At 33.9% G+C, this 26,279-nt stretch overlaps 2 protein-coding genes across 3 annotated transcripts in view; one reads left to right on the plus strand and one right to left on the minus strand.

Annotated features, from left to right (window-relative positions):
* The window catches only part of LOC136033196 (rhophilin-2-B-like), a gene marked incomplete at its 5' end in the record, with an annotated part of 38,285 nt that extends 34,284 nt beyond the window's left edge, over positions 1-4,001 (plus strand). The window contains 2 exon segments of the mRNA XM_065713906.1: positions 1,821-2,000; positions 3,440-4,001. Coding sequence (XP_065569978.1) covers positions 1,821-2,000; positions 3,440-3,784 — 525 coding nt within the window.
* A 12,465-nt stretch (positions 4,002-16,466) lies between these two features.
* LOC136033192 (low-density lipoprotein receptor-related protein 2-like) overlaps positions 16,467-26,279 on the minus strand; it is a 159,821-nt gene continuing 150,008 nt past the window's right edge. For both annotated transcript variants that reach the window (XM_065713900.1, XM_065713899.1), the window contains 3 exons: positions 24,428-24,830; positions 22,244-22,595; positions 16,467-17,810 (listed from right to left, as the gene is read on the minus strand). In XM_065713900.1, the coding sequence (XP_065569972.1) occupies positions 16,687-17,810; positions 22,244-22,595; positions 24,428-24,830 (1,879 nt within the window). In that variant the 3' untranslated portion in view covers positions 16,467-16,686. The remainder of the gene's footprint in view (positions 17,811-22,243; positions 22,596-24,427; positions 24,831-26,279) is intronic.

Below are 26,279 nucleotides of genomic sequence, written 5' to 3' on the forward strand. Positions count from 1 at the left end.
TTTTTTAGTTTCTTAGCTTTTTTATTAGTTTTTAGTTTTTTTTGTAGTTTTTGCCTTTTTTTAGTTTTTTTAGTTTTTTAGCTTTTTTATTTTTTTTATTAGTTTTTAGTTTTTTTTGTAGTTTTTGCCTTTTTTTAGTTTTTTCAGTTTTGACGTCACCTGATCCAGTTTTTTCAGGTGACGTCACCTGATCCATCCATCCACAGACAGACAGACAACTTATTTTTATATATATAGATATATATATATATATATATATATGTTTTTAACTACGTAAAACTTGCGAATATACAACATTCTTCACTGTCCGATTCTCTGTGCATATAAATAGATTGTTAGGTTTACCGACTCTTGAACATGCAACATATAATTGTCCATGGAAAAAACAATCCGTATTCAGATCTATACCGCATTTTTCTAATGATTGCCCTTGAGTTTTGTTGATGGTGATTGCTAATCGAATATCTCCTGTGTCCCCGTCGTCATTTATGTATCCCCCTGTACCCCCCCCCCCGGTGTCCCGGTAGTCATTTGTGTCCCGGTGTCCCGGTCTGTAATTTCTTTTTGAGTGTCCCGGTCGTCATTTATATTCTCTGTGTCCCGGTGTCCCGGTCCCCGCGAGCCTGTTTTCACGTTGCTCTTGTGATTCCTCGGCACGCTTTCTTTTGGCATTGTCTCTTTGAGCCGCAAGCCTGTTTTCACGTTGCTCTTGTGATTCCTCGGCACGATTTTTTGGTAATTTCTCTTTGAGCCGCAAGCCTGTTTTCACGTTGTTCTTGTGATTGCTCGGCACGCTTTCTTTTGGCATTATCTCTTCGAGCTGCAAGCCTGTTTTCACGTTGCTCTTGTGATTCCTCGGCACACTTTCTTTTGTTACTTTCTCTTTTAGCCGCAAGCCTGTCTTCACGTTGCTCTTGTGATTTCTCGGCACGCTTTCTTTTGGCATTATCTCTTTGAGCCGCAAGCCTGTTTTCACGTTGTTCTTGTGATTCCTCGGCACGATTTTTTTGGTAATTTCTCTTTGAGCCGCAAGCCTGTTTTCACGTTGTTCTTGTGATTGCTCGGCACGCTTTCTTTTGGCATTATCTCTTTGAGCCGCAAGCCTGTTTTTACGTTGCTCTTGTGATTCCTCGGCACGATTTATTTCGGCAATGTTTCTTTGAGCCGCAAGCCTGTTTTTGCGTTGCTCTTGTTTTGCATTATCTCTTTGAGCCGCAAGCCTGTTTGATTCCTCAGCACGATTTGATTCCTCAGCTGTTTCTTCTGCCATTTTAGGATTTATACTAAATATTCTCTTTGAATTGCAAGCCTTATATACTTATAATGACGTCATATACAAAGCCTTATATACTTATAATGACGTCAAATTATAATGACGTCATATGCAAACCCTCAAACAAACAAAAAAACATACATACAACTTATTTTTATATATATGGATTTAGGGAATTCAACCATAATACCATTTGTTTTTATTTAGTTGGGTAGAGTTAGTGAGGTGACGTCATCATTGGTGCTGGTGATGTAGACACCGTGCATTCTCCCTCTCCATGCATTCCCAAACTATAAAGGCTTTTTAAATGATTTGAATCTTTTCTTTTCTTTTATATTTAAGAGTATTCAAATTGGAGTCTGTGAAAATGACGTCATTATTGGTATTTTTTATGTACACACAATGACGATTATCACATGGAGATTTTTATTAGAAAGGCTGCATTGCTGTATTAGATGTATTAAATGTTTTTTTTTAATGATATAAATTTTATATTTTCTTTTTTTATTTAAAGAATTCAACCCTAATTCTGTTTGTTTCTATTTAGTTGGGTGGAGTTTGTGAAGGCGATGTCATTATCGGTATTGGTGAGGCAGACACACGTTGGTCGTCACATGAGGATGTTGTTAACAGAATCAAGAGCTCTGGAGATGTTTTAACCCTTCGATTAGTTACACCCTTAGATAGGACGGGATACTTCCGCACCGACACATTGCCCAATAATAAGGTAAGCTTTTTTAGCCTAAAAAGTACCAAGCCCAGGAGCGGTTCCAAGGGGGTTAAAGGCGTTGGATCCCCCCTAGATTGCTTTCCAACTCGTAAAGACATAACAAAAATGCATATAAAACAAAGTTTTGAAATATATCTCAAATATGGCTGAGAATAAAACAGTATTTTATTACCCCCCCCCCCCCCAAAAAAAAAAAAAAAAACAGTATTTATAACAGCTATATGCAAAACCAGCTAATAGCATATGAAAGTATTTATATATTAAATATAAATACTCCGTGCATAGAGAGTATAATAGCGAGAGGTCCCATGCATAAGGTTATTTAGAAAGACCCAAGTCTCGGAAGAATAGAAACATTATGTCTTCATTATAAACATTATAAAAAAAATTATGTTTTCTAAATTTTTTATACCCCCCCCCCCCCTCAGGCTGCAGCCTTGACCATGTTATCTTATAAATGTAGCTTAGAGCCGTTGTCACTGAAAACATTATGATATGGTATGACACTTATTATCGGTAAAGACTCTAGAGGGCCAACATTATTTGTTCAAAAATATACGAAAATAATTCTACCAATGGGTCCAATACCGACATCTACCGACAGAGGTCAATTCATTGTGCTTCTACGGGCCTGGGGGTAAACAAACTATAAACACTTAAATAACCCCTTAACTAACTTAGCTAACTAACATCAGTAACTAACTAACTTTTAATTCAATTAAGCCACTTAACTAACTTCTTTCAATTTCCTTCATCCAAAAATAGTTCATCAATGTTTTTTTTAACGCCAAATTAAGAACTATGTGAATTAATGACATAATTAGTAAAATCTACAAGGCTTAAAATATAACGGTTTCAATTATTTGATTTTTGTATTCTTCTATTAATGCATGGTATCTCAGAAGTTGTGGTCAAATATATTTTTATTACTATTTAGATATTCTCCAGGTGGAGGGAGTGAGATTGAAATCCCCTCGTCATTCACTAAAAAATTAAGTTTGTACGATTTCACAAAAGTTATAAGGGAAACCATTTCTAACCAATTTCTTCCTCGCCCTAGCCCGTCTTCTTTATAAAGTTTCGAGGCTACTTTCAAGTTATCATTACTAATTGTACTTTCCTCAAATTTAGTACAACTCTGGATATGCTATTAAAAAGAGGCATAAACTAGATAAAAAAAAAAAAAAAAAACAGGTTTTCCAAACTTGTCGATTGTGACTTGAAATCTCTGCAACGGGGTTTTCTGATGGGCTGAATTTGGTGTTGTGATTTTCATCTTTGTTACTCATTCTTTTCAGGGTCTTTCTCCCTTTTTCGAAGAACGTTTTCATGATTTTAATATAGTGATGGGAACTTAAAACTAGACCTCAGAGATTCCCTTTTATAAACGAGGTTTATCACGTTTTATTTTATAAAAGATGTTTTCGTTTTTTTAGGGACGAAAGCCTTTGGCGAATCAGCCAACCAAATACGACTTCTCCTGCTCCAAAACTTCAACAACGAGCTCCAGTAGCGGCGTATCCTCCTCCGGAAGCAGAAACCTCTGTTCTCCAACCTCAAGTTCAACCTCTTCCTATAAACCTAGAGCTAAGAGTGAAGATAGATCTAAAAATTCCCGATACAGTGACTCCACTTTGGATAGGAGTGCTGACTCAACATTATCTAGTCGTCTAAAGATGACCTGGACCTTGTTTAGAAAAGGGAAAAAAACTGAGAGGAACCTGGGACAGTCCAAGGCTTACTCAGGAGGACTCTATAAGAGTAGTATTACACTAAGATAAAGAGGACTTGCTTACCCGGATTGTTTTTGAGGGTTGTTTTTCGTTAGAGCCTTCTGAGATGTGTTTGATTTAATACTGTATTTGTTTTCCTATATAATAGTTTAATGAGGATTTTTTCGCGGTTTTGAACTTCTAATCTTGCACTGTCGCCAGAGCCCCCTAAAACCAGACCAAGTAAGGATTTTGTTATTCTTAATTTATTTTTAATTTCTGTGTTTATTATTTTAGTGAAAAAAAAAATAAAAGGGCAAAAAATCTACTTTTTATAAATTTGTTTATTTCTAGTCTGATCCATTTTATCCTTATGTATAGTGTTAGTACAAATTCATATGGGATTTATATATCAAAACGCATATGCGTATCTTTAAATGTATTTCTATCTTTCAATATGTTGTGAACTAGTGTAAATATCTGTCTTTATTGTTATAATTTGTTATATTATTTTTATTCAATTATGCAATTTCTTTTTAGATCACACTGCCTTTCAATTTATGATTAAACTGAAATGAATATATTGAAAACAAGTCAAACTTTTGAAAAGACAGTAAACATTGAAAAAAAAAATTACAACGAAAGTCTGAATATTTTGGTTTAACACTCGAAGCTTTTATCAACGGAAAAAAATGAAAAAAAGGTACGAAAAAATGAAAAAGTGAAAAAGCAAAATCACACGTAAATAAGTTGATTAGAAAAAAATAAAGGGATCAAAAGAAAAACTACCAAAAATGAAACAAAACTTGGATTCCATAAGATTAGTAATATTCTTATGAAAAGTGATCAACCCTCGATGAGGGTGTTCACCCTAATGAACGGTTGAATTTGCCTTCACCTAGTTGTTAGTCTAAACTTAGTGTTTACAATTATTGTTATTGTTTGTCTTTCATTTATTTAGGCATTGTACATAGATTTTGTTATTAGATTATACTACTGTAGAATTTACATTTAATAAATTTAATTTATTTTAATTCGTTTACTCTTCAAAGTCTATTTCCTTTAAAATTTATCCCACCTTATATTCTATAGTTTTTTTCTTTGTGTAATTCAGTACATATAAGTAGTAAGGAATATATACAGGCTTTATTCCAGAAGTGCCAATTAGAGGGAGGGGGAAACGGGGGAGGACATTTGAACTGTGTTTTGAAAAATGCATATTAGATATTTTTATTAAAGAAAAAAAAGAAAAATACTCCCTCCCTTAGTTTTGAAAAGTAACTTTTTTGTATCTTATAAGAAATAAAGAAACAATCTTTGTCCTCACCCCATACATTTTTTTTTTTTTTTTTTTGAATTGGCACTTCTCTTTTATTTGGCTTGTATAATTCGTATTCGTTTATTTATTTTTGGTTGTGCCATATTATATTGTGTATAAATATATTGTAAAATGTGATTATTATTAAAAGTGGTTGGAAGCAAGTAATTCTTTTTATTTGAAAAAACGACAGAACGTTGTCAAGGCAACGAGATTTGTTGCAGTAACCCTTTGTTGGCTTCACCAACAAAAGTGTCGCAGGAGCGTTCAGGATTCTGAGGCTGGGACTAAAAAATAATTCACTGAATTTGCAGCCAGCTGAACTTAAAATGTATATATGTCATGTGTCCAGAAAGTATAGGGTAACTGATAAGAGTAGAAAACTGGTGCTATTGTGGGCAAAAAACCATCAACGCCATCTAAAGTCTTGCGAAAAATTTTTATTTTTTATTTTAATTTATTTTTTTATTTTCCTGTCAGAAACTGAAAATCAAACATTTACTACTACTTTAATTTTTTCCAATTATACTGATTAAATTAATTATTCTTATTATTAAACTAAAAAAAAACAAGTCTCGCCAAACACTAGATGGCGTTGATAGTTTTTGTCGACATTTGCGCCAGTTCCCACTCTTATAAATTACCCGTTTTCTTTCCTTGTGGCTTTAAATGAATGAAGAATTTCATTTCCCACGACAAGACATACATTATACAGGAAAAACATACAAAACAGAAAATAGACAATGATACCGCAAAGCGTCTCACAATTCATTTCCCACTAAATTCCTACGGGATATTTCTAATCTTTTGTGCAGAGTGGTATACGCGTCAGGTATAAAATAACAGCTATTGTTATTGCTCTAGGGATGTAGACGCATGAGGAGTTTGTGAAGTTGGAAAAAGGCACGAACATGTTGTGCTTCTATTTGTACATATTTCACATCTTTTTGTCTAAAAAAAGGGTCCAAAATGGAGTGATTGCTAGTGTATCTGGTGTATGTATTACAGAAACAGCTGGGCTTGAATTTACGAAGCTTTCGAAGACATATGCTTTCAGTAAGCTTTCCGAGCATAAGTCCACAAACTAGGTAGCAAAACCTGCAATTGGTATTGTGTATCTTGGTCTTCCTGTTGGTTTCGACCTTAATTCGACACGTACTCCGTTCGTAGATGACTTTTCCAGGAAACAAGTAGAGTCATCTACAAACGGAGTACATGTCAACTTAACGTTAAAACCAATAGGTAGACCAAGATTCACTATACCAGATGAAGGTTTAGTTTTCTTGTTACCTAGTTTTACATATAAGCCAAAATTACTTCCTTTACGATTGAAAACAAGAAACTCGGTTTTATTCTCATTGAAAATAAGGCCAATTTTCTCATATAAATCTTTCAGGGCACAAAAATTCTCTTCAAAACAGAAAAACGAACTACTTAAATTGAAAATATAATCCGCATAATTCAATAAAACAGATCTGGACCATGATATGGGGTTTAACTACTGAGCTTCAACTACTCTGTTGTTGTATAAATATGGTGAAGAGATAGTTCCTTGACGAATTCTATTTTGGACTGGGGTAACAGTGGAGGACGTTTTTGACCCACTTGGTAGACTGGTCTTGAGTTTTTTTCATACAAATGACGGAACGCCAGAATCAGACCATTCTTCAATACGGTCGGTGCGGCTCTATACGATCAACCTTGGGGAAAAAACACGCTTTTGTGATTTTTCTTCTGGCAAAATATTAACTCCACATTCTTGAAGACGGTTGATCTTGAAACCTCTACAGAAGGGTTTCTTGATACAATGAATCTGATGGTGCGATTTACGTCAATAAGAATTAATCAGGTAAAAAAAAGATTCATCAATTAGTAGCCAACATGCCAACAAGTATTGCAGTAATAGGGCTTCAGTAGCAATGCGAAAGACCAATTTATGAATATAATGTCTTTGAACACAACCCTACCTGAATATGCAACTCAATTTCTTCAACATTTACTCCAAGATAGATGGCAGAGATTTTGAACTTCCCTGGTTCTTTTTCCAAAGGTTTGATTTCGAGAATGACTGACATGAGCCTTTAATTTCAATAAGTACACCCTTCGATATGAGTATCGTTGCTGTGCATTTAATAGAACGGTGGCTCAATTCAAGATTCCTTGACTTTTAAGAGACGTTTCGCTTCTGTCTCAAAAATCTCAGCTCGGCTTAATGAGTTTTAAATATTTGATCACCATGAAAAGCCAATTCTCGTTTTATCAAAATTCTGTTTTTTAGAGTTTCTGTTACTATTGTGACGAGCCGCTAATTACAGTTCGTTACCACGAACTGTGTGATAAAGGCTTAATATATACAGTCTACTAAGTTTTAATCTGTAAATAATGGTTGAACATGATTTAAAACTCTGAAATAATCGAATGTAGTCACTAAGGCTCAGTGAAAGATGACGCTTTTTATACGTAGTAAATATAACCTATTTTGCCCCGGAGATCGATATGTAAACTTTCAGTTAAAGTGTTCTTTATTGGAGTAATACTTTTTCTTTGGAAAACTTGTCTTGTGGAAAAAGTTTTTAAAATTGATTTCTGTTCGTTTTTTATTGACATAGTCTTTTTCATGGAAAAAATAATATTGTATATGTTTTCAGTTTTCTTCTATAAGTATTCACAGTATGGGTTGCTATTTGTATGTTGGAAAAACTTTTTCAACAATTTTTTATCCTGACTCAAACAGTATTTTTTAATTTAATTTCATAGCTTCTGAAGTTGAACTGAAAAATAAAACAGTATAATTCCCAAAAGATTCTATCTATGCTCTTTGACAATCTTGATACACTTACACTCTTTTTATTTATTTCAATTGTAAGAGCAGAAGTAGTAATACTAGTATCCCCTAAAATTTCAACTTATACCCCCGGTCGTTCTTGATATATTGCTGAGTTGTGTTATTGGCAACCATAAACTAAATGCCTTCTCCTTTATTTTAAAGCAAAATTTAGTTTTAAAGCATAATAGCCCAGTTGCATAATTCATTGGGTTGACATGCCTTATACTTTATATCCCTAAAAACATAGTTCCTGGACCGTCCTAATGAACAAAATGGCTGTCTCAATGGCTCAATGTCAAATTTCAATGTCTCAATGTGAAAATGGCTGTCAATGTTGAACAAAATGGCTGTCTCAAAATTTTGACTGGATGCGTTTGGAAAATGAATGGGGAATGAGAGAAGAGCTGCTTATCCTCCAGTCTCTTGTTACTCCTAAAAAGGACACCAGACATTCGCGCTGTAATTGGAGTGCAAGGGAGAGGACTCCCCCTTTCTAATATCTAGTAAAAAGATTTTAAACAAGTAACAACAAAGTGACAACATTTTAAATGTATTTGCTTTCAGTAAAGTGTAAATTATGTTCTGGTTTTGAGAAGGCAGGCGGGTTGTCATCCCTACTCATGTTAATTTTTGCACGTTTCGAGTTTGACTTGGTTATTTATTGTATGATTTAAATAAACACAATACGTCTAAAATGTTTTAACTTTTTTGAATTTAATAAATTAAAAACTATTAAGACTTTAAGGAATATATATCAGTATATGTAAACTAAAATGACAATCCACAGCCATTTTTTTTCAGTAAAGTGTAATTATGTTCTGGTCTTGAGAAAGTAGAGGGGCTGTCAAAGACATAATTGTTGCCCTCAAATTACTTTTGACTAATAAAAAGGGCACTAGCCCTTTCAATTTTCAATCGAATGAGCCTTTTTTGAAATTTTTACGACAACAAATGGTCATCTCAAAATTTCTATCAGATGCATTTCGGGGAAATACAAGGTTTGGGAGGTAGGGTTATCCACCCTCCAATCACTCTGAATCTTAAAAAAGGACACTATAACTTCTGATTACCAAGCCAACGAGCCCCTCCGAAGTTAATACGATCACCCCTTCTATATATACCCTATATTCCCCCAGGGCGTAACTTACCTTGCCCTGAGGGCTGTAGGGTGGGGTTTTCACCCTCAAAGACATAATTTCTGATCCTTTCAATTATGTCGAACATAAAGGCTATCTCTAAAGTTTGATTAGATGTCTTTGGGAAAATGGTGGGCATGGGAGGGGTTTTTCGCCCTCCGGTTACTTTCATCTATTCAAAAGGCATTGACCCTTTCAAATTCCAATCAAATGAACTGTCTTGCAAGTCACTATGACAAAAAAGCCATCTCAAAATTTTCTATCAGATGCATTTCGGGAAATACGAGGTGTGTGCGGAGGGGGTATTTACCCCCCGATCACGTGGAATCTAAAAAAGGGACTAGAAATTCTAATTACAAATCCAGTGAGCCCTCTCCAAAGTCTATACGATCACCCTTTCTATATATTCCTTATAGGCCTCCAGGGCATAACTTACAACTCTTGCTCTAAGGAATTTGAGGGGGGTGGGGGTTGTCATCCTGAAATGCACAGTTTTTGGACCATCGAATCATGTTGAACAAAATGGCTATTTCAAAATGCTTATTGCCTGTGTTTGGGAAATGGTGAGTGTGGGAGGGGGGTTAGTTGCCCTCCAATATCTTTTGCATTTAGACAGTTGATCAGAAACGTTTCGGGAAAATACGAGGTGTAAGGAAAGTGTCCATCATTTCATCATTCTGAATCTTAAAAAGGGCACTGGAACTTCTGATTACCAATCCGATGTGCCTCTCCAAAGTTTACACGATTATCCCTTCTGTATATACGTTATATGCCCCCAGGGAATAGCTTAAAACCCTTACCCCGTGGGCTGTGGGTGGTTGTCATCCTTAAAGACATAACTTTTGGACCTTTTAATTACGTTGAACAATATAGCTATCTCAAAATCTTTATTGGACGTTTTTGGGGAAATGACGCGCGTTGGAGGGGGGTTAGTTGTCCTCCAATCACTTTTGACTGTCAAAAAGGGCACTGGCTCTTTCAATTTCCATTTGATACATTTCAGGAAAGTACGAGGTGTGGGAGGTATCCACCCTCCGATCATTCTGAATCTTAAAAAGGGTACTAGAACTTCTGATTAGAAGTTCTAGTGCTCCATATAAACTTAAGAATAAAAGAATAAAATATTCTTAAATTCTTGTCATAAGTGGTGTTATTTTGCAATAAAATAAAAACTGCAGTCATGAAGATTATTTTCTTAAGGAAAATCAACCCTTCCCCCCATAGTATGAATACAGAGCGGCAAAAATACTTGGGCCTGGAAGCGCCAAAGCCTTAAATATGGCCCTGCTTGTATCTAGACAGTCTCAAATATTTTGGAATCATTTAACGTCTGAAAAATCTTTAAAAAGTTTTGTATTTAAATGATCAATATTTCTCGTTACATCAAAACTATAAATTACAAAAAATTGGAATTCTCTAAAAAATTCAGATTCTTGAATATAAAATATAAAAAATCATTGAAAATTTATGTAAGTCCCCCCCCCAAAAAAAAAGTGTCACACTATCAAGCGTTATGCTAGATTTGATTTGTTTGAATCAACTCGATTACTCACTTAATAGGTGCTTATAATTATTCACGAAACAATTCATTTTTTTTGTCTCTCTCTCTTATACTGCGTCCTTCAGTTGGTTTTAATTTTGTTGTTGAGTGGTTATAAATGAAGATTTATTTATAGTCAAAAGATCTTTTCTACCTTAATCTTTTTCCATGCTATGTTTCCTTTTTTCATAATGGGGGTGAGAAGAGGATTTTTGATAGCCTGGGGTGGGGTGCCACTGTGAGAGATGGGATTAATCTATTTGGAAATAAAGTTGAATTGGAAGTTGAATTTCTTTTTCTATATCTATTTAGTTTTCTATGGGTCAAATTAACCAAAAATTCCTATTTCTTTTTATTAGTAGCAGGTTTGTTCAAGAATACAAAATACAACAAAATACATAAAGAATTTACCACTCTCTAATTGCTTCTTATTTGAATTACTGCTCAGTTGTATATCTTAATACATTTTGAAAGCATATAAAACCCTTACAGGTACTACAAAATAGGGCAATAAGAATACTTGGAAATTTTTTACGTCGACCTTCAAAACTTAAAAATGTTTCGGAAACTAAAACGTTGTTCTTTTTCTTAAATTTGTTAGATTTAAATGATATACGAGTATTAAATACTTCCATATACATTTTCAAATCCACAATTCTAAAAATTATTTCTATGATAAATCTCTGTTAATTTTACTTCCTGGTTCGGATTATCGGAGGTCTGGGATGTACCGAATTCCTTTTGTAAGTTCTGAAAGGTCAAGGTTTTCGATTAGGTATCAGATACCCTTCATTGCAAACAATTATAAGCTGAATGACAAAATTTTGTTTGATCCATCCCAAAAATCTCAGCTAAATTTAAAAAAGCAAATATTAAAGATTTTTTGCTATAATTTTGATTATTCACCATTGATGATGGAAAATTAATTTATTTGATTTTCTTCTTTGTGTGTTTTGTTTTTGCCTCTCTGTGTTTTTCGGTTGGCCTTCCACGCTCCTCCTGCCCAACACTTATTTATTTACTTATCCTTGTTACCTCTCTTTTATGAGTTTCTTTTTTTCTATTTTGTTTGTTTTTTGCAGTATTAAATTTGGAATCATTATTGTGATAAGATGTTGATGTTTTTTCTATGTTTTTGCACTGTCCCAGCCTTACGAGCTCTGCTCTTTGTTGGGGCATAATATTTTTTTGTATTTTTTAAGTTGAATAAAGAAAAAGTTGAAGTAAGTTGAAGTAAAGAGAATACTGAAAAGAAAGCAAAAAAGTAATACAACTAAACACTTAATCCTCCGTGAACTTGGAGTAATCCCTTAAATATAGAAATTAAATTTGAAAATGAGAAAAGAAAGAAAAAACGAAAGAAGAAAAAAAAAAATCAGCATTTGGCCTACTCCAGGTTGCACAACCCTTCCAAACAAAAATACATTCCACCAACCAACACATTCAAAAAGCACTTGTTCCCATACAACAAAAAACTTAACAAATTAATTGCATTAAATGTTTTTTTTTCTTCGGGGTAAATTGAGAGCGGAAGAAATTCAATTTAACAATTCTTCAAAAATCACACAGCTAGCGACATCTGTTATAAGATTTTTACGGAAATCACATACACATTTGCCAGCTTTTTCAGAAATTCGGGCAGATTATTCCAAACATTTGGCCCAATATGACGCATCGAAAATAAAGATCCTGCTTTAACGACTTGAGTTGTCCTCACTTTATTAGCGTATCGTGAACGATAATTGTGTATTTCATCACCAGAAGTAAATAGATTTATGGAACACTTAGGAACTAATTTGGAATATGACCTATACATGAATAATGCATAATAAAATTTTCCTAGACCTTACAGAGGAATAATATTTAACTATTAACATATTAACATACATAATAATATGTATATAATAATAATAATATTAACATATTGAGATCTAACTAATGTTTCTTTGCTATCTCCGGTCAACACTCGGAGTGCCATGTTCTGCAGTACACGTAGTTGCTTCAACTGGATTGAAATCGAACTAGAACATATGCTCACACAATAAACCAAATACGGGTGGAAAAATCAATCTCATCACATAATTCGGAAATGTTCCTTAAAGGAAATTTGTATTTACAAAATTATAAAAATTGACTTGTAATGAGATTCTCAGGCCTTCATTGAATCCAGAACTCATAATTAGTAGCCTGAATGGCCATGATCCATAGGAATTCCATAACAATATCAGCATGAGCCCTAAGGGGTCCTTATCTTCTTTCCCGTCTAGCCCAGCAAACTAAACATCAGCTTTTAGTGAAAATGCGTAGCTTCATCGTTGTCAACTGCCCCAACAGTTTTAATTTGCTTTGAGTTTTGCATGCAAGAAAATTGGGGAAAAAATGCCTTCTATTGTGTTTTTTTTTTTAGCATAGATGAAAACTTTAGCCCAGATCAATGATCATAACTTAAGAGTATTTCTAAGAACCCGTGAATTGAAAGTATATATTTCTGAACGCTCGCAACCAAGCCACAGTTTGCTTACTTTATGATATTGCTATTTTATAAGCTGATGCAAAAGCAGTAAATTTGGTAAGCGAAAGGCGTATTTAAGGTCAGAAACAGATTTTGGCTGCGTTGAAGACGATGTTGCAACGATGGGCTGCAAGATTTTGCACGATCTGATTCAGGGTCAATCTCATCCCACCTTTGTTTAGTCACAAATGAAGCCCATTCTTTAGCGCTAAGAACTAACATCTTTCTGCAAAGATAACTGTTCTTTAATTCATCGTTATTCCAAGATCTTACTGCTCACAGATGTTAGAAGTGCAAAGACATCCACTTTTCTACCCCATGGAACTTTGATGATATACTCATCACTGTTTATAGACTGCTGATCAGAGGAGAATGAGGAAAGATATTTGCAAAAGATCGGCATAAGAAATAAGACCTTAACCCTAAGCTTTCACTTTTATGCATTCTTTGTCAGAAGATTAAGATCTTGGCTGCGTTGAAGACGATTTTGCAACGATGGGCTGCAAAATTTTGCACGAGCTATTGATCTAAAGAATACCCTCACGCAATGACCACAACCCTTAGTGAACTCTCAGCTGCTTTTCCCCTCTTTTAGCAGCCCATGGTTTCAGCCTTAAAGAGAGTAAAATAGGCTTAAGAAAGTAAATCAAAACCGTGAAATCAATATTTGCTTTTGAAAAGGTAACCCAGTAGCAGCTACGCCTAAAACTTACCGAAAATTCCAACAGCTAAGGTCTATGTCTCACCGTAAGTTTTGTATCTTTTTTTTTTGCTGTCCTATTGCATTAACGTTTCAATGTAAGATACCAATTTTAAGATTATTTGAGATCAGGATTTTTTTCTGTCTGCCCACTTACAATTTTGAAATAAGTTTTACATTTTTCATATTAAACAAGCCCCATCCGTGCCACCATGAGTGGATTTTTTTTCACTTCTTCTCTCTCTCTATTTCTCTATGTACTCTGTGTGAGTTATTGAGGTGTAGTTTTCTCCCTATTGATAAAGGAGATAAAACGAGTTGCGTCCCTGTCTCCTTTGTATAAGATTTATATGTATCATTTCTTGTATAATAAAGTCAAGTCAAGTTGAAAACGCAGTAAATTTCCTGATAAGCAAGTTTAGACCATTTTCCAATAAATAGCATAAGAAAATTTCATAATTTTCCAGTCTTAAAAAATGGAAAACCTGAAACTAATTCAACGGATAAAAGTATCTTGTCTTCTTCTACAGCGCAACAGCTACAGCCAACAGCAGCCTTCTTCTATAGCTACAGCTTGTCTTCTTCTTTTCTTGTTACAAAATTGCATGTTTCAGTATACGACATCATAACGTAGAAATACGGCTAGCATCAATTGTAAGAGAGGAACTGGAAAGGATCACCAGAAAAAATTTGATCCTAAAGCAAGTAGGCGCGTCTAATCGGGGAAGGATATTTTCATTTAAAAATACTCTTTCTGGTATTTTCGCAAACAAAAAATTGCTCCCCTTCCAGATTTGAAAATACACCCCGCTCTTGAATTTTCGTGAGATGGAGTCCCTGACAGCAAGTCATCCAAAATTTGTCATTAGGACCAGGTTTATGACATAGGTATTGAGGTTACCACCTCTCACATACAGTATTAAGTTTTCATTTAACTATTTTTATCATATATATACAATTGTGGGCGTAACCAATCTCTAAGGTTACAAACAAAGTACTAATCCAAAGATTATAATTAACTTATAATAATTGTAACTGTCACTAAGGTCGGAAAAGAAATCATCATCTCCATCAAGTGTTTAGTTTTCTGACCTATTTTTTTTTCATTCACAATTTTTTTTTTTCTCCAAACACTTAGAACTACAATTAATTTGCCTTTCACACTCATTAAACTATAGTTGGTTTATTATTACGCCAAAAACGACAAAAAAAGGAAGTGCTAGATGGCATCGATGACAAGCGGCAGTTTTTAGAATAGAAATTGCTTGTTTTTCATTTGATTCTAATATTTTATCCGCAAAATGTGAACTAACTTTGAATACTGTGATTGCGTCACAACAAATATTTCATGGTATAATTTGGTCGAAAAACCAAAAAAGCGTTGGCAACGCTGCTGATCAATCAAAATTTATTCACAACAAGATTGAAAATAAAGCAAATGAATAAAATTTTCATTCTTTAATGAAATTGTTTTTAGTTTATTAATTGATCAATATTTTCTATTATTTTTTATTTATGACTTATATTGTTTAGTTATCATTAATTGTTTTAATTATAATTATTTAATTTTCATTTTTTTAGGTCATTTTTATTTTTAACTATTTAGTAAGTTATTAATTATTTAATAAAATGAAATTTCAAAGACTAAATAAATGATTATAGCCGTTGAACTACTTATTTAAATTCTTTTTCTCACAATTTCTGCGACCGGGGCAAGTACCCCCTTTGCCCCTTCCCTAAGTCCACGAGCAGTGGTGATCTCCACATTCTTTCTATAATGGTATTCCTAATGACGTACTCTGGAGAATTTCTTCAGGTTGAAAATGACGGGAAAACAGGGATTTCTTGATGATACTTACAGTATATTCACAGGAAAGAATAATCGAAATATTTCATTCAAATTACTTCCCATACATTTTAACCTGGATAGCAATAAGGAAAAAGTTATTAAATACACCTTTTCTGATACCAGATTTCATTCATTATTCTCCTTAATTCAGCGGCGCCAATTCATGTTGGAGGTGATGGGGGGCAAAAGTATATATATAGCTCTAGGAGGGCAAAAGTTTTTCTCCATTGAAATTACCAAAAAGTTATTATTTCAGAATTTAGGGGGGAGGGGGAAGAATATCCCCCGCACCCCCAATTGACGTACACCTGCTGAGTAACCAATTTAGTGCACCATTCATACTATTTTGGTCTCTCAATTCTTTAACAGATGGGAAAAAGGTTCTTTTAGCTCAAGAAAGCTTTTGGGGGGGGGGGGGGAGTGTAATACAGATTTTTATTGAAAAGTAGAATATCTCTTTTACTACTACTATATAGAGTATTGTATTCCCTGGTAGATGTAGGTGTTCTAAATGACAGAAGTAAATCTTTGGGAAATCTAAATGTAACTGCGAAATTTAACATCTACATGAGAACACCTTTATTAGATTCAGAATATGTTCAGAACAGTACTGTTCTAAATGTCGAACGTAAATCTTTGGGTAATCTATTTGTAACTACGAAATTTAGTAAATCTAAATCTACAAGGCATATTTACAGGGGATATTATATTCTAATATAGTATTGGTGACTGGAATATAATAATTCCCCTTTAAAACTGCAGCGAAAAAATTCAATCCTAAATGCGGAAACGCTTATGCTTATTTGTGCTTTTTGAGCCATTGTTGCCATGGCGTCGGGCTAGAAAATAAACCTCAAAGGTAAAAAATATTAGTTAAACAATAATTTATTAATCTTCGTTCGCATAAAATAACAAATTCCTATTTACAATCTGTTCAACAGTAAAAACCTTCATAATTTAAAACAACATTTATCTGTTAGGAATCTGGACGGATGGATTCAGTTGACAGCCCAAACAGAAGGCACAATTACATAGGCCTATCATATAATAATTGATTATTATGGCATTCCATAAGTCAGGCAAGTCCAGTTAACACTCTGAAAACTCTTCCTCTACCACAAGTTGTTGGGTATCTTTTCCTGTATCAACTTCATTAACATCTAGCTCTCTTCGTTTTAAGTTGATTCGCGGGGATGATTTGTGTACCACGCTAGATGGCGTCAGTACAGCAGTTTCAATAACCGGGTTAACACTACCTGCTGGTATATCTTGCATCGCTTCATAAACTGGGTTGGTAAAATCTCTTGGTTTATCTACTTCTGTAGCAGCGTCAGGGCTTTGAGGCGCGGTCGGACCGAACTCAACATTTGTGCCCTGTCGGAAGGCAACGCTCGGGCTACTGAGAGGACCGAAAGAGCTGCCCTTTCCCCTATATCTTTTCACATATATAAAGCCACCAGCAACTCCAAGAGCTAATAGAATTATGACCAGAACAATTGGTATTGCAATGGCAGCACTGTTAGTGGACTCTTCTGGCACAAGTCTCTTCTGGACAAAAAATTCGCAGTATCTACCCTGGAAGTCAGTTGGACATTTGCACATCATGTTGCCGTTCTCATCTACATCACAAGTGCCACCGTTTTGACAGGCACAGCGGAAAGGCAGAGCTTTCGCTTTCTCATATGGTGCATCACATAATACTTCACTCGCCATCTGTGTTCCAGTACTGTCTGGACATACACATTTATGTCCACCGGGTACAAGCAAACACAAATGAGAACACTGGGCGTTTAAGCATGCATTGCTTAAGGTAGTGTTGTATCTGAAGTCTGTAAATATTTTCACAGAGCTGGGTGATGTTATATCTTTAGCCAAACGGACGTAAACTCCTCTTCCAAACTTATCTTGCTTTCTCAGCTCCCCTTTGTCACGAGTCACCCAGAATACAGATGATTCATACACATCTAAAGCAATTGGATGATCTAAATAGTCACCTCGAAGTACGACAGTTCTGCCACTACCATCTGGTCTCATACTCTCAATAATGTTGAGCTTAGCATCTGCCCAGTAGACATTGCCACCCATGCTATGATCAACGGTGAGACCAGTTGGGTGGCCAAGACGATCTGAGACAAGAACACGTCGCTTACTTCCGTCCATCCAAGAAGACTCAATACGAGGAGCAGTACCAGCATCAGCCCAGAACATTGTTCCTGAAAAAATATATATGACTGAGTATTTTTGTTATACAAATTTAATATTATAATTGAATACTTCAACGACATTTTGTATTTTAATATTTAAGTATATTTATAAAAATCGTTATTGCTGATTATTGCCAGTTAAATAAAACCCGCTCCTTTGTCTCTTTCTGTATCTTCTCTCTCTTTAACTTTTGAAATGCGCAATTTCTGTAATTTAAGTATGTATGAGCATATTTTGGGCATATTTGGGCATATTATGTCAATTTTGACTAACAGCAAAATGGTAGTCAATTTTTCCTCAAAATACATCAAGCTATCAAGCCACTCAGAATAAAAGCCATAAATCATATTTAATTTAAATAAAAAATTTAGTGTCAGTCGATTTAATTAACAAATTACAAGAAAAAGGCGATAATAATAATTGAAAATTTAAGGTGTCTAAATCCTTAGTCTTTCACTAGCCGAGTTGTTGGCACGCTAGACTTGAAATTTTTAGTCCGCTAGGACGGGGGTTCAAATCTAGGAGTGGGGTCACTATTATTTAGTTTGGAACAGGAGTCACTGGATTGAATCCATAAGCTTCGCCAGAGTCAACCTCGCTCTGAATAGGTATCCGGACAAAATCTGGGGAAATTGAACAGCGGGATTGTGCACAAGTACAGGATGGTTGGCCGAAGGGCCAACCATCACAACCCCTACTGTATTTCCTGGCCGAAGGGCCTTAAAACGAAAATCAACACTGTAAATACGGACTGTGAAGTCTAATGCCATGCTCTTCACCTTCCGAAGCTTAAAACGAAAATCAACACTGTTAATACGGACTGTGAAGTCTAATGCCATGCTCTTCACCTTCCGAAGCTTAAAACGAAAATCAACACTGTAAATACGGTCTGTGAAGTCTAATGCCATGCTCTTCACCTTCCGAAGCTTAAAACGAAAATCAACACTGTTAATACGGACTGTGAAGTCTAATGCCATGCTCTTCACCTTCCGAAGCTTAAAACGAAAATCAACACTGTTAATACGGACTGTGAAGTCTAATGCCATGCTCTTCACCTTCCGAAGCTTAAAACGAAAATCAACACTGTAAATACGGACTGTGAAGTCTAATGCCATGCTCTTCACCTTCCGAAGCTACAACGGTCGTTAGGACCTTTATTTATTAGTCAATATAAATAAGAATTGATGCAACAATGTATTAACAAACCATTTTAAGTAGCTAGTAGCAGGCCAGTAAGACAATAGCCATAGGAAAGAAAAAAATTATACTCTCTTGTAAGAACCAGAAGCTTTCTAACTCTGACTGTACAATACTCGGTTCAGATACCGATCGCACAAAATGTCAAAGATTTTTTTTTCTTTCTTCGGATTAATGATCGGTAAAGAGTTAATGACATTTATACATGTAGTAAGTTCAACTTGATCTAAGGTTTTCACAATATTCTTCTACGTGAGAACGAGCAAACCCCGTTCTTTAACATTTCTTAAAGATTTTGAAAAGAAACTTTTTTTTGTGTTTTCTTAAAAAAAAACCATAGAATTCAAAAATACCATTATTAATATTCAATAAAAAATCAAAAACCAAAAGAAAAATCATTTTGTCTACACAAAATAGAAATGCAAAATAGTAGTTTTGAGAAAAAGCCCTAATTACCAAACCTCAGACCATAAAATTTGTGTTATACAAACTATATCAGAGCTATTTGTAGACACCAGGCGCGCACCCAATGTATGGTCTAAATGGGCTTTAGCCCCCCTCCTCTCAAGAAAAAATTTCATTCTGTTTTTAAAACTATTTTAATGTGCTCGATTTTATCATTCATTCCCTAGTACCTACTCAAAACTTACATTCAAAGAGCTAAAATAAACTTGAAATAATGCCTTAAAATACATTTTTTCTAAGGAATAGTCAAAACTGTTGGTTGGCCGAGGGACCCCCAATGAGACCCCCCATAAATATTTTCTGAGTGCACCACTGGTAAATATAAAAGCATAAAGTAACAATAGTTTTTTTTTCTATGAGTTACTATCAATATTAAAAGGTTTAGTGGGTTTTTTTCCTTTGGTTTGTCGGTTTAGATCAACCTCTTTTTATAAGGTTTAGATTTTCAATGAATTTATTTTCTTTTTAGACTCTGTTATTTGAACTTGTTCAGTTTAATAAGGCCATGCTGAGACCGAGTTCGTCCTGTCTAAGTGGAAAATTTGGTCAAAGTGATGATAAAAGACTAAAAAGCCTAATTAGAGTAATTCCAAGACAGATAGTCTCTGTGAGAGGTGAAGCTAGCATAGCTTTTTCGTCATATTTTCAATTGATTTTTTCATGGCATTAATATATATATATATACATAATTATTTAATGTGAATAAATCCATATGCTTCAGTATTTTTTCTCAATTTTATATAGTTGTTCATTTTGTTGTAATGGTGGTTAAGTTATTTTTATATCGTTAATTTTTTTTTGTCATGTATTTTTTTTTCTGTTTTTACCTTTACCCTCTCTTATAATAATTTATTTGTGACCCACTTGAAACAGCGGAGTATAAAACGAACACACACACACAAAAAAACAAAACTTCTGATAATACATTAAATTACTATAGAAAACATTTTAGAATACAACAAAAATTGGAGGAAACGAAAACAAGATGACTTCAGAGCCTTTAAATCTTTTCTTTTTAAAACAGAATACAATCCAGAAAGATATAAAACCGAGTGATCACAAAAGCAAGAATAAATTTGTGAAAGGGCTTTGCGGTTGTATTTCCCCCTGTTCGCAACAATTTTAGAATAATCACTTGAAGTTTAACCTTAGCATCAGAAACAATTTTATTACGAAAAGAGACTAAATTGTTAGTAAGGGTAATGCCCAACTACCTTAAAGAAGTCACGCACGGAATGCTAAAGTCAAAACAATTAAGTCTAGAAGATTGGTTAGGAGCTAGCATAGCTTTTTCGTCATATTTTCAATTGATTTTTTCATGGTATTCCACTTCTACTTTCTCACTTTATCATTACTTCCACTCCCAATACTTTCCAACATTACTCTTATTTTACTTTTCTTAATTCTCAGTTTCTTAATCCACTCCAATTTTTTAAGTGGACAAAATATATATATTTGATCATTTTCACACTTAATTATTTTCAATAGAAAAATAAAATGAATAAACTAAATATATTATATTTAATATATTTATACACTTTAAATACTTATATTCTAAATAATATACAATATTTTTATATACAATAATATCTATATACATTATATTTTAAATACACTATGAATATAGTGGAGCGTTATAATATATGGATAGTTCTGAAAAAAAAGAGTCTCTTGAGTTTAGCTTAAGATTAACTTATAGAACTACTGGTAATATATTGAAGTTTTTCCATTGATATTTTATAGTCACATATTTTCTAAGTTTATTTTTATTATATTTATTATATATGTTTTATTTATTTAATTTTATCTTATGTATTTTTTTATTTATATTTTTTAATATCTATTTCATTTATCTATTAATTTATTTTTATTTTTTTATTTATGTGTTGAAAGTTCGGGTTTTCCCTAAATCCCCCCTCAGCCTCAAGCACCTTAATAGGAGTTTAAATATAAAAAAAAAGAAATTTTTTTGCACTCAAAAATTTGAGTGCAAAAAAAAAGAAAAAAAAATGTTTACCACTGTAGTGCAGAAAAACAGGGAGGTGGGGACATCTGCACTGTCCAGAAATAGAGCCACCACTACTCTAATCCTTAAGCTACAGGAACATACCAAACCATCACATACAGTTAAAAAACGGCATAATGCGTTGAAAGTTTGTATTTTCCCTAAATCCCCCCTCAGCTTCAAATTCCACCTATTACTGAATTTACGATCTAAGCTTCAGAAGTCAGAACTAGGTTCACCTATGGATGTTGATAAGAAAAAGAAAATGCACTTGTAGCTGGATTCAGTTATAATTCCTCCCAAAAAACATACTTTCAGGGGCACCTGTAGTATTTTAACTTCATGTGTTTTTGCATTTTTTAAACTTTGCGATGTTAAAGTATATTTAATTAAATGAAAGTTTAATGGGGACTAAATTATTTTTAACTTAAGAAAATCAGATCTAATGGAAACTAAAAACAATAAATTATCATTTCTTATGGTTACACTACTACTCGCATCTCAACTAATTAAGGAGCGACATAGTTTTTTAAAACTTAATTGTTGCCAAAACTATCCAACTCCCTCCCCTCCTCCTCAAAAATCAACTATGAGTAGATTCATGATATAAGTCTCAAAGGCCAGTACTAGATAGACATGTAGATGTTGGTAAGAAAAAGGACAAGTAAGTTTATAAGAGAAGAAATAGGTCATTGGGAAGAAGATAATGAAAGGAAATCGACAAAAAGAGAAATGAAAATGATTATTGGTAAGATGAAGAGAAAAGAATATTACCTGTAGCTGGATTAAGAGCCAAAGACGTTGGGTTCTCCAGCGCCCCTGTAACAACTGATCTTTTATATCTGCCATCTAGAGTTGTAGCCACAATTCTTGTTTTTCCTTTGGCTCCTTGTTTATCAGCCTCGATGAAATATAGTACTTCCGAAACCCAATCTACAGATATAGATGTTGGTCTGGCGCTATCCCCAATCGGTATATTCAAATTTTGTGCATGGCCAATTTGTACATCAGACCCATCTGGGATGAAAGAGCGTTTAATTACGCGGTCAGCGCCATCAGCCCAATAAACAATTCTGCTGTTTATGTCGTAATCAAGGCTGTCAATACGACGCTCTCTACGAACGACCTGGGAAGGTGAAAGGCTCTCATTAGTTATCTAAAATGTGTAATTCGCCTAAATAATGAGTTAACCTAGTTAGTTAATAAAAATATATAAATAAACCTTTCTAATATATTGATAATTGAAAACTAAATAAGGGATTTAAAATTTACTTTAATAAAAATTTTAATTCTTATAGATGTCCCAGCTTTTCCAAACGATACGGCATATTTTATTCCAATAAATCAAACACGACTAAGATAATTTTGATACTTATAATTATTTTACGTTATTATCTTAATTGTTTGTTGATTATTCTAATTATAACTTTTATTATTTCAATCATTTATTTTAATATTATCAGACAAACTGAAAATGATTCTGTAACTCATCTGACAATCACTCTTGACATCTTAACAATTAGCCATCTGCTTTGTCATATTTTTTTTTACAAATTAAAATACTAAACGACACATAGATTAATGATACAATTAATAATAAAAGGCTTGCTTTATTCCTTCTTCCAGTACGAGACTAAGATTACTTTGACCTTGATTTAAATGGTGACTAGTCAGTAACACTAATGATTAATGATGCGGGTATCTCTGATTAATTTTAGTAATGATTGATTTTAATAAAACAGCTAGGTAATAGCAAAGTCTAATAACTAAAGTAATTAACCCATATTAATTATTTTAAATTAATCGTAGTAAATGTCTGATTAACTTTTTATTTTAATTATTTCACATCCAAGAAGTTAACAATGACATATCTGACAATCACACTTGACATCTTGACAGTGACTCATCTAGTATCTTACGATTTTTTTTCCTTATTCAAAAATAAAAAAAATATATATCACTTTATTCCTGAACCAAATGCTTGTACATGATCCCATTATGTATATAAAACCACCAATATTCCATTTAATGATAATTCTATTGATTTCTTCTAAGACAACCAAAAAAGTTGAACAAGAAACAAAAAATATAACCCTTTTCTCTTTTCCTTTTCATCATTCTGAACCCATAATCTGAAACCCAAACTATCATTAAAAAAAACCCTCAAAACACTGAAAACCAGCCCCTATCACCAAACAAAATTCAAATTTCTTCCCTTCAAAAATACACACTTAGGCTCCTAGAACATATTGACAGAAAAAAAGAGAATAAAAAGAAGGAAAATAAAGTTAAGCAAAATTTCATCTTTGATTCTCTTTCTTTTCTAAGCTAGCCAAAATCTTACATCTTGTACTTATTTTTAGATTTAGTTTAAAGTTATCCTAGATTTTCTTTCAAATATCTCTGGGTCAAGATGGGTGAACTAAACGGAAAACGGCATACAATAAAACCTCAAAAATGGAATAAAGGCGTAAAATTGTAGTGGAACTACTGTAGCATAAAAAAATTACAAAAAGGACCATTAATAAGGAAAAAACGGTAGAAACACGAGAAAGTAGGAGACCTGCCACAGATTTCATATTGGATGTTGAAAACACTCTCTTTCGGCCCTCCCAACCAAACAGAGAATTCGTGGAAAAATTTGGACGACCAAACTAAAAAAGTATGCTCAAGAGTAGCTGGACAAAAAGTGTATTTCCCAATATTGCTTTCTAGAGCTATAATGCGAGAAAGGTTGAGATGGTTAGGGCACGTTCTGCGGATGAAGAACAACTCTTCCCAGTTTGGGGTGGGAAGATGTTGCAAGGGAAATGGGAACATCCTGGGGAGGGTGTAAGGAGGTTTTTTTTCAATAGGTCGCGACCGAGAAGGAGCGCGCGTAGCTGTTTTGGCCTCGGGCGGCTTGGTGCTGCAGTGAGTTGTTAGTAGAAGCAGTAGAAATAAAAGAATATAAATTACCTCCACTTGATGATTTCTTCCAGTTACATTGACAGCTGTTATGTCATCACCAGACGCTATAAGCACCACCAAAGGTGAATCAGCCTTGCATATGCTTCTTTGAGGATCAACTGGTGTGAATCCTTCAAGACAACTGCACATATAAGAGCCTTTAAGGTTAGTACACACTTGAGAACAATTATGACCAAAGGTTGCACATTCATCAATATCATCACAGATTTTGGGATTGCTTCTCGATATGATGTACCCTTTATTGCAAACACATATGTAACCTCCTCCAGTGACATTGTGACAGCTGTGTTCACATCCACCGTTATCTTCCACAGAGCAAGATTTTGCCTTATGACAGCCTCTTTCATCACTTTCATCACCGCAGTCATCCTTTAAGTCACATAACATTGACCTAATAATTAAAGAATTTAAAAGTCTGATTTGATCATTTACACAAACACATCATATGCATAAACCACAATAAATTATTCTTGTAAGTGAATTAACATTCTAAGATATCTCTTTTAATTGTTTTAAAACTAGTAGAAAACATGTTAGTAGGGCAAGAATTTGCTTATCTTCCTTTACATTACACAAAAAAGCTAATAATTTAGACATCTACCGTGACTTTTCTATGTGAAGAAAATCTAGGAAATGCTTAAATCGTTTATACATGTTTAGCATATTCTCCATCTGTACGGTTAAAGCAGCTACCTCACCTGGCAAGTCCTCGTCACGAAATATCTATTCCTTTTTATTGGGGGATAAGGACTAAAACATCTTAAAAAGAGGGATGCTAAATAAACCCTTTCTTCTACTTCATTTATGGGATATTTTCACTTTCTTCGTATGGTCGATATTAAGTCCTGAGCCTTGATATTGGCTATTCCATCTAGTCCTATAAAAACTATACATCCGTAAGTATTGTTTTTCAGATTTTACGAACAAAAGCGGTAAAACTTACTTATCAATGCGTATTTTACAGAACTTTTCGATTTTACGAGTTTCATAATGAAAACACGATTTATCAACTACGAACTGTTCACGATTTTACTACTTACACGATTATAGAACTATACGGCTTATAACGAAACTGTTAAGCCTTACTTGTCAATGTGGTAGTGACTTACGCAATGGAATTATGTGGTAAAGTCAAATTCCCTGTACTTGAGGCCCAGGGAACCTTGAGATGAGTCATTCCACTTGGACCTCTACGAACTATATAATTTTACCAAATTTTTCAATTTTACAAATTACGAATTATAAAATAGAATTTATGAAATACAAATTATTTATGATTTTACGAGTTATACGATTATACGATTTATGAAAAAAAGTGGTGAAACTTATTCGTCAATACAGTTGTGATGTGAACGTTCGAATTCAGTGGTAAAGGTCACATTCTCTGTGTTTGAGGTACAGAGAGGCTTAAGGTGGGCCACCCCACCTGCACCTCTACGAATTATTTGATTTTAATCAAATTATTCGATTTCGCGAATTGAGAATACGAATTATTTACGCTTTGGTAAACTATGTAATCAAATTATTTATGAATAAAAGTAGTAAGATTTACTTGTCAATACAGTTGTGATTTGTGCATTGGAATTCTGTAGCAGAGTCACATTCTCTGCGTTTCTAGCATAGGGGATCTTAAGATGGGCCATTCCACCTGGCCCTATATGAATTATACAATTTTACCGAATTTTCCGATTTTACGAGTTACGAATTAAAAAACACGATTTATAAATTACGAATTATTCACGATTTAAAAGAATTATGCAAATACACAGTTACACAGTTTATGAACTAAAGTGCTAAGACTTACTTGTCAATACAGTTGTGATTTGCGCATTGGAATTCT

Source organism: Artemia franciscana, chromosome 11, assembly GCF_032884065.1.
Source record: "Artemia franciscana chromosome 11, ASM3288406v1, whole genome shotgun sequence".
NCBI lineage: Eukaryota > Metazoa > Arthropoda > Branchiopoda > Anostraca > Artemiidae > Artemia > Artemia franciscana.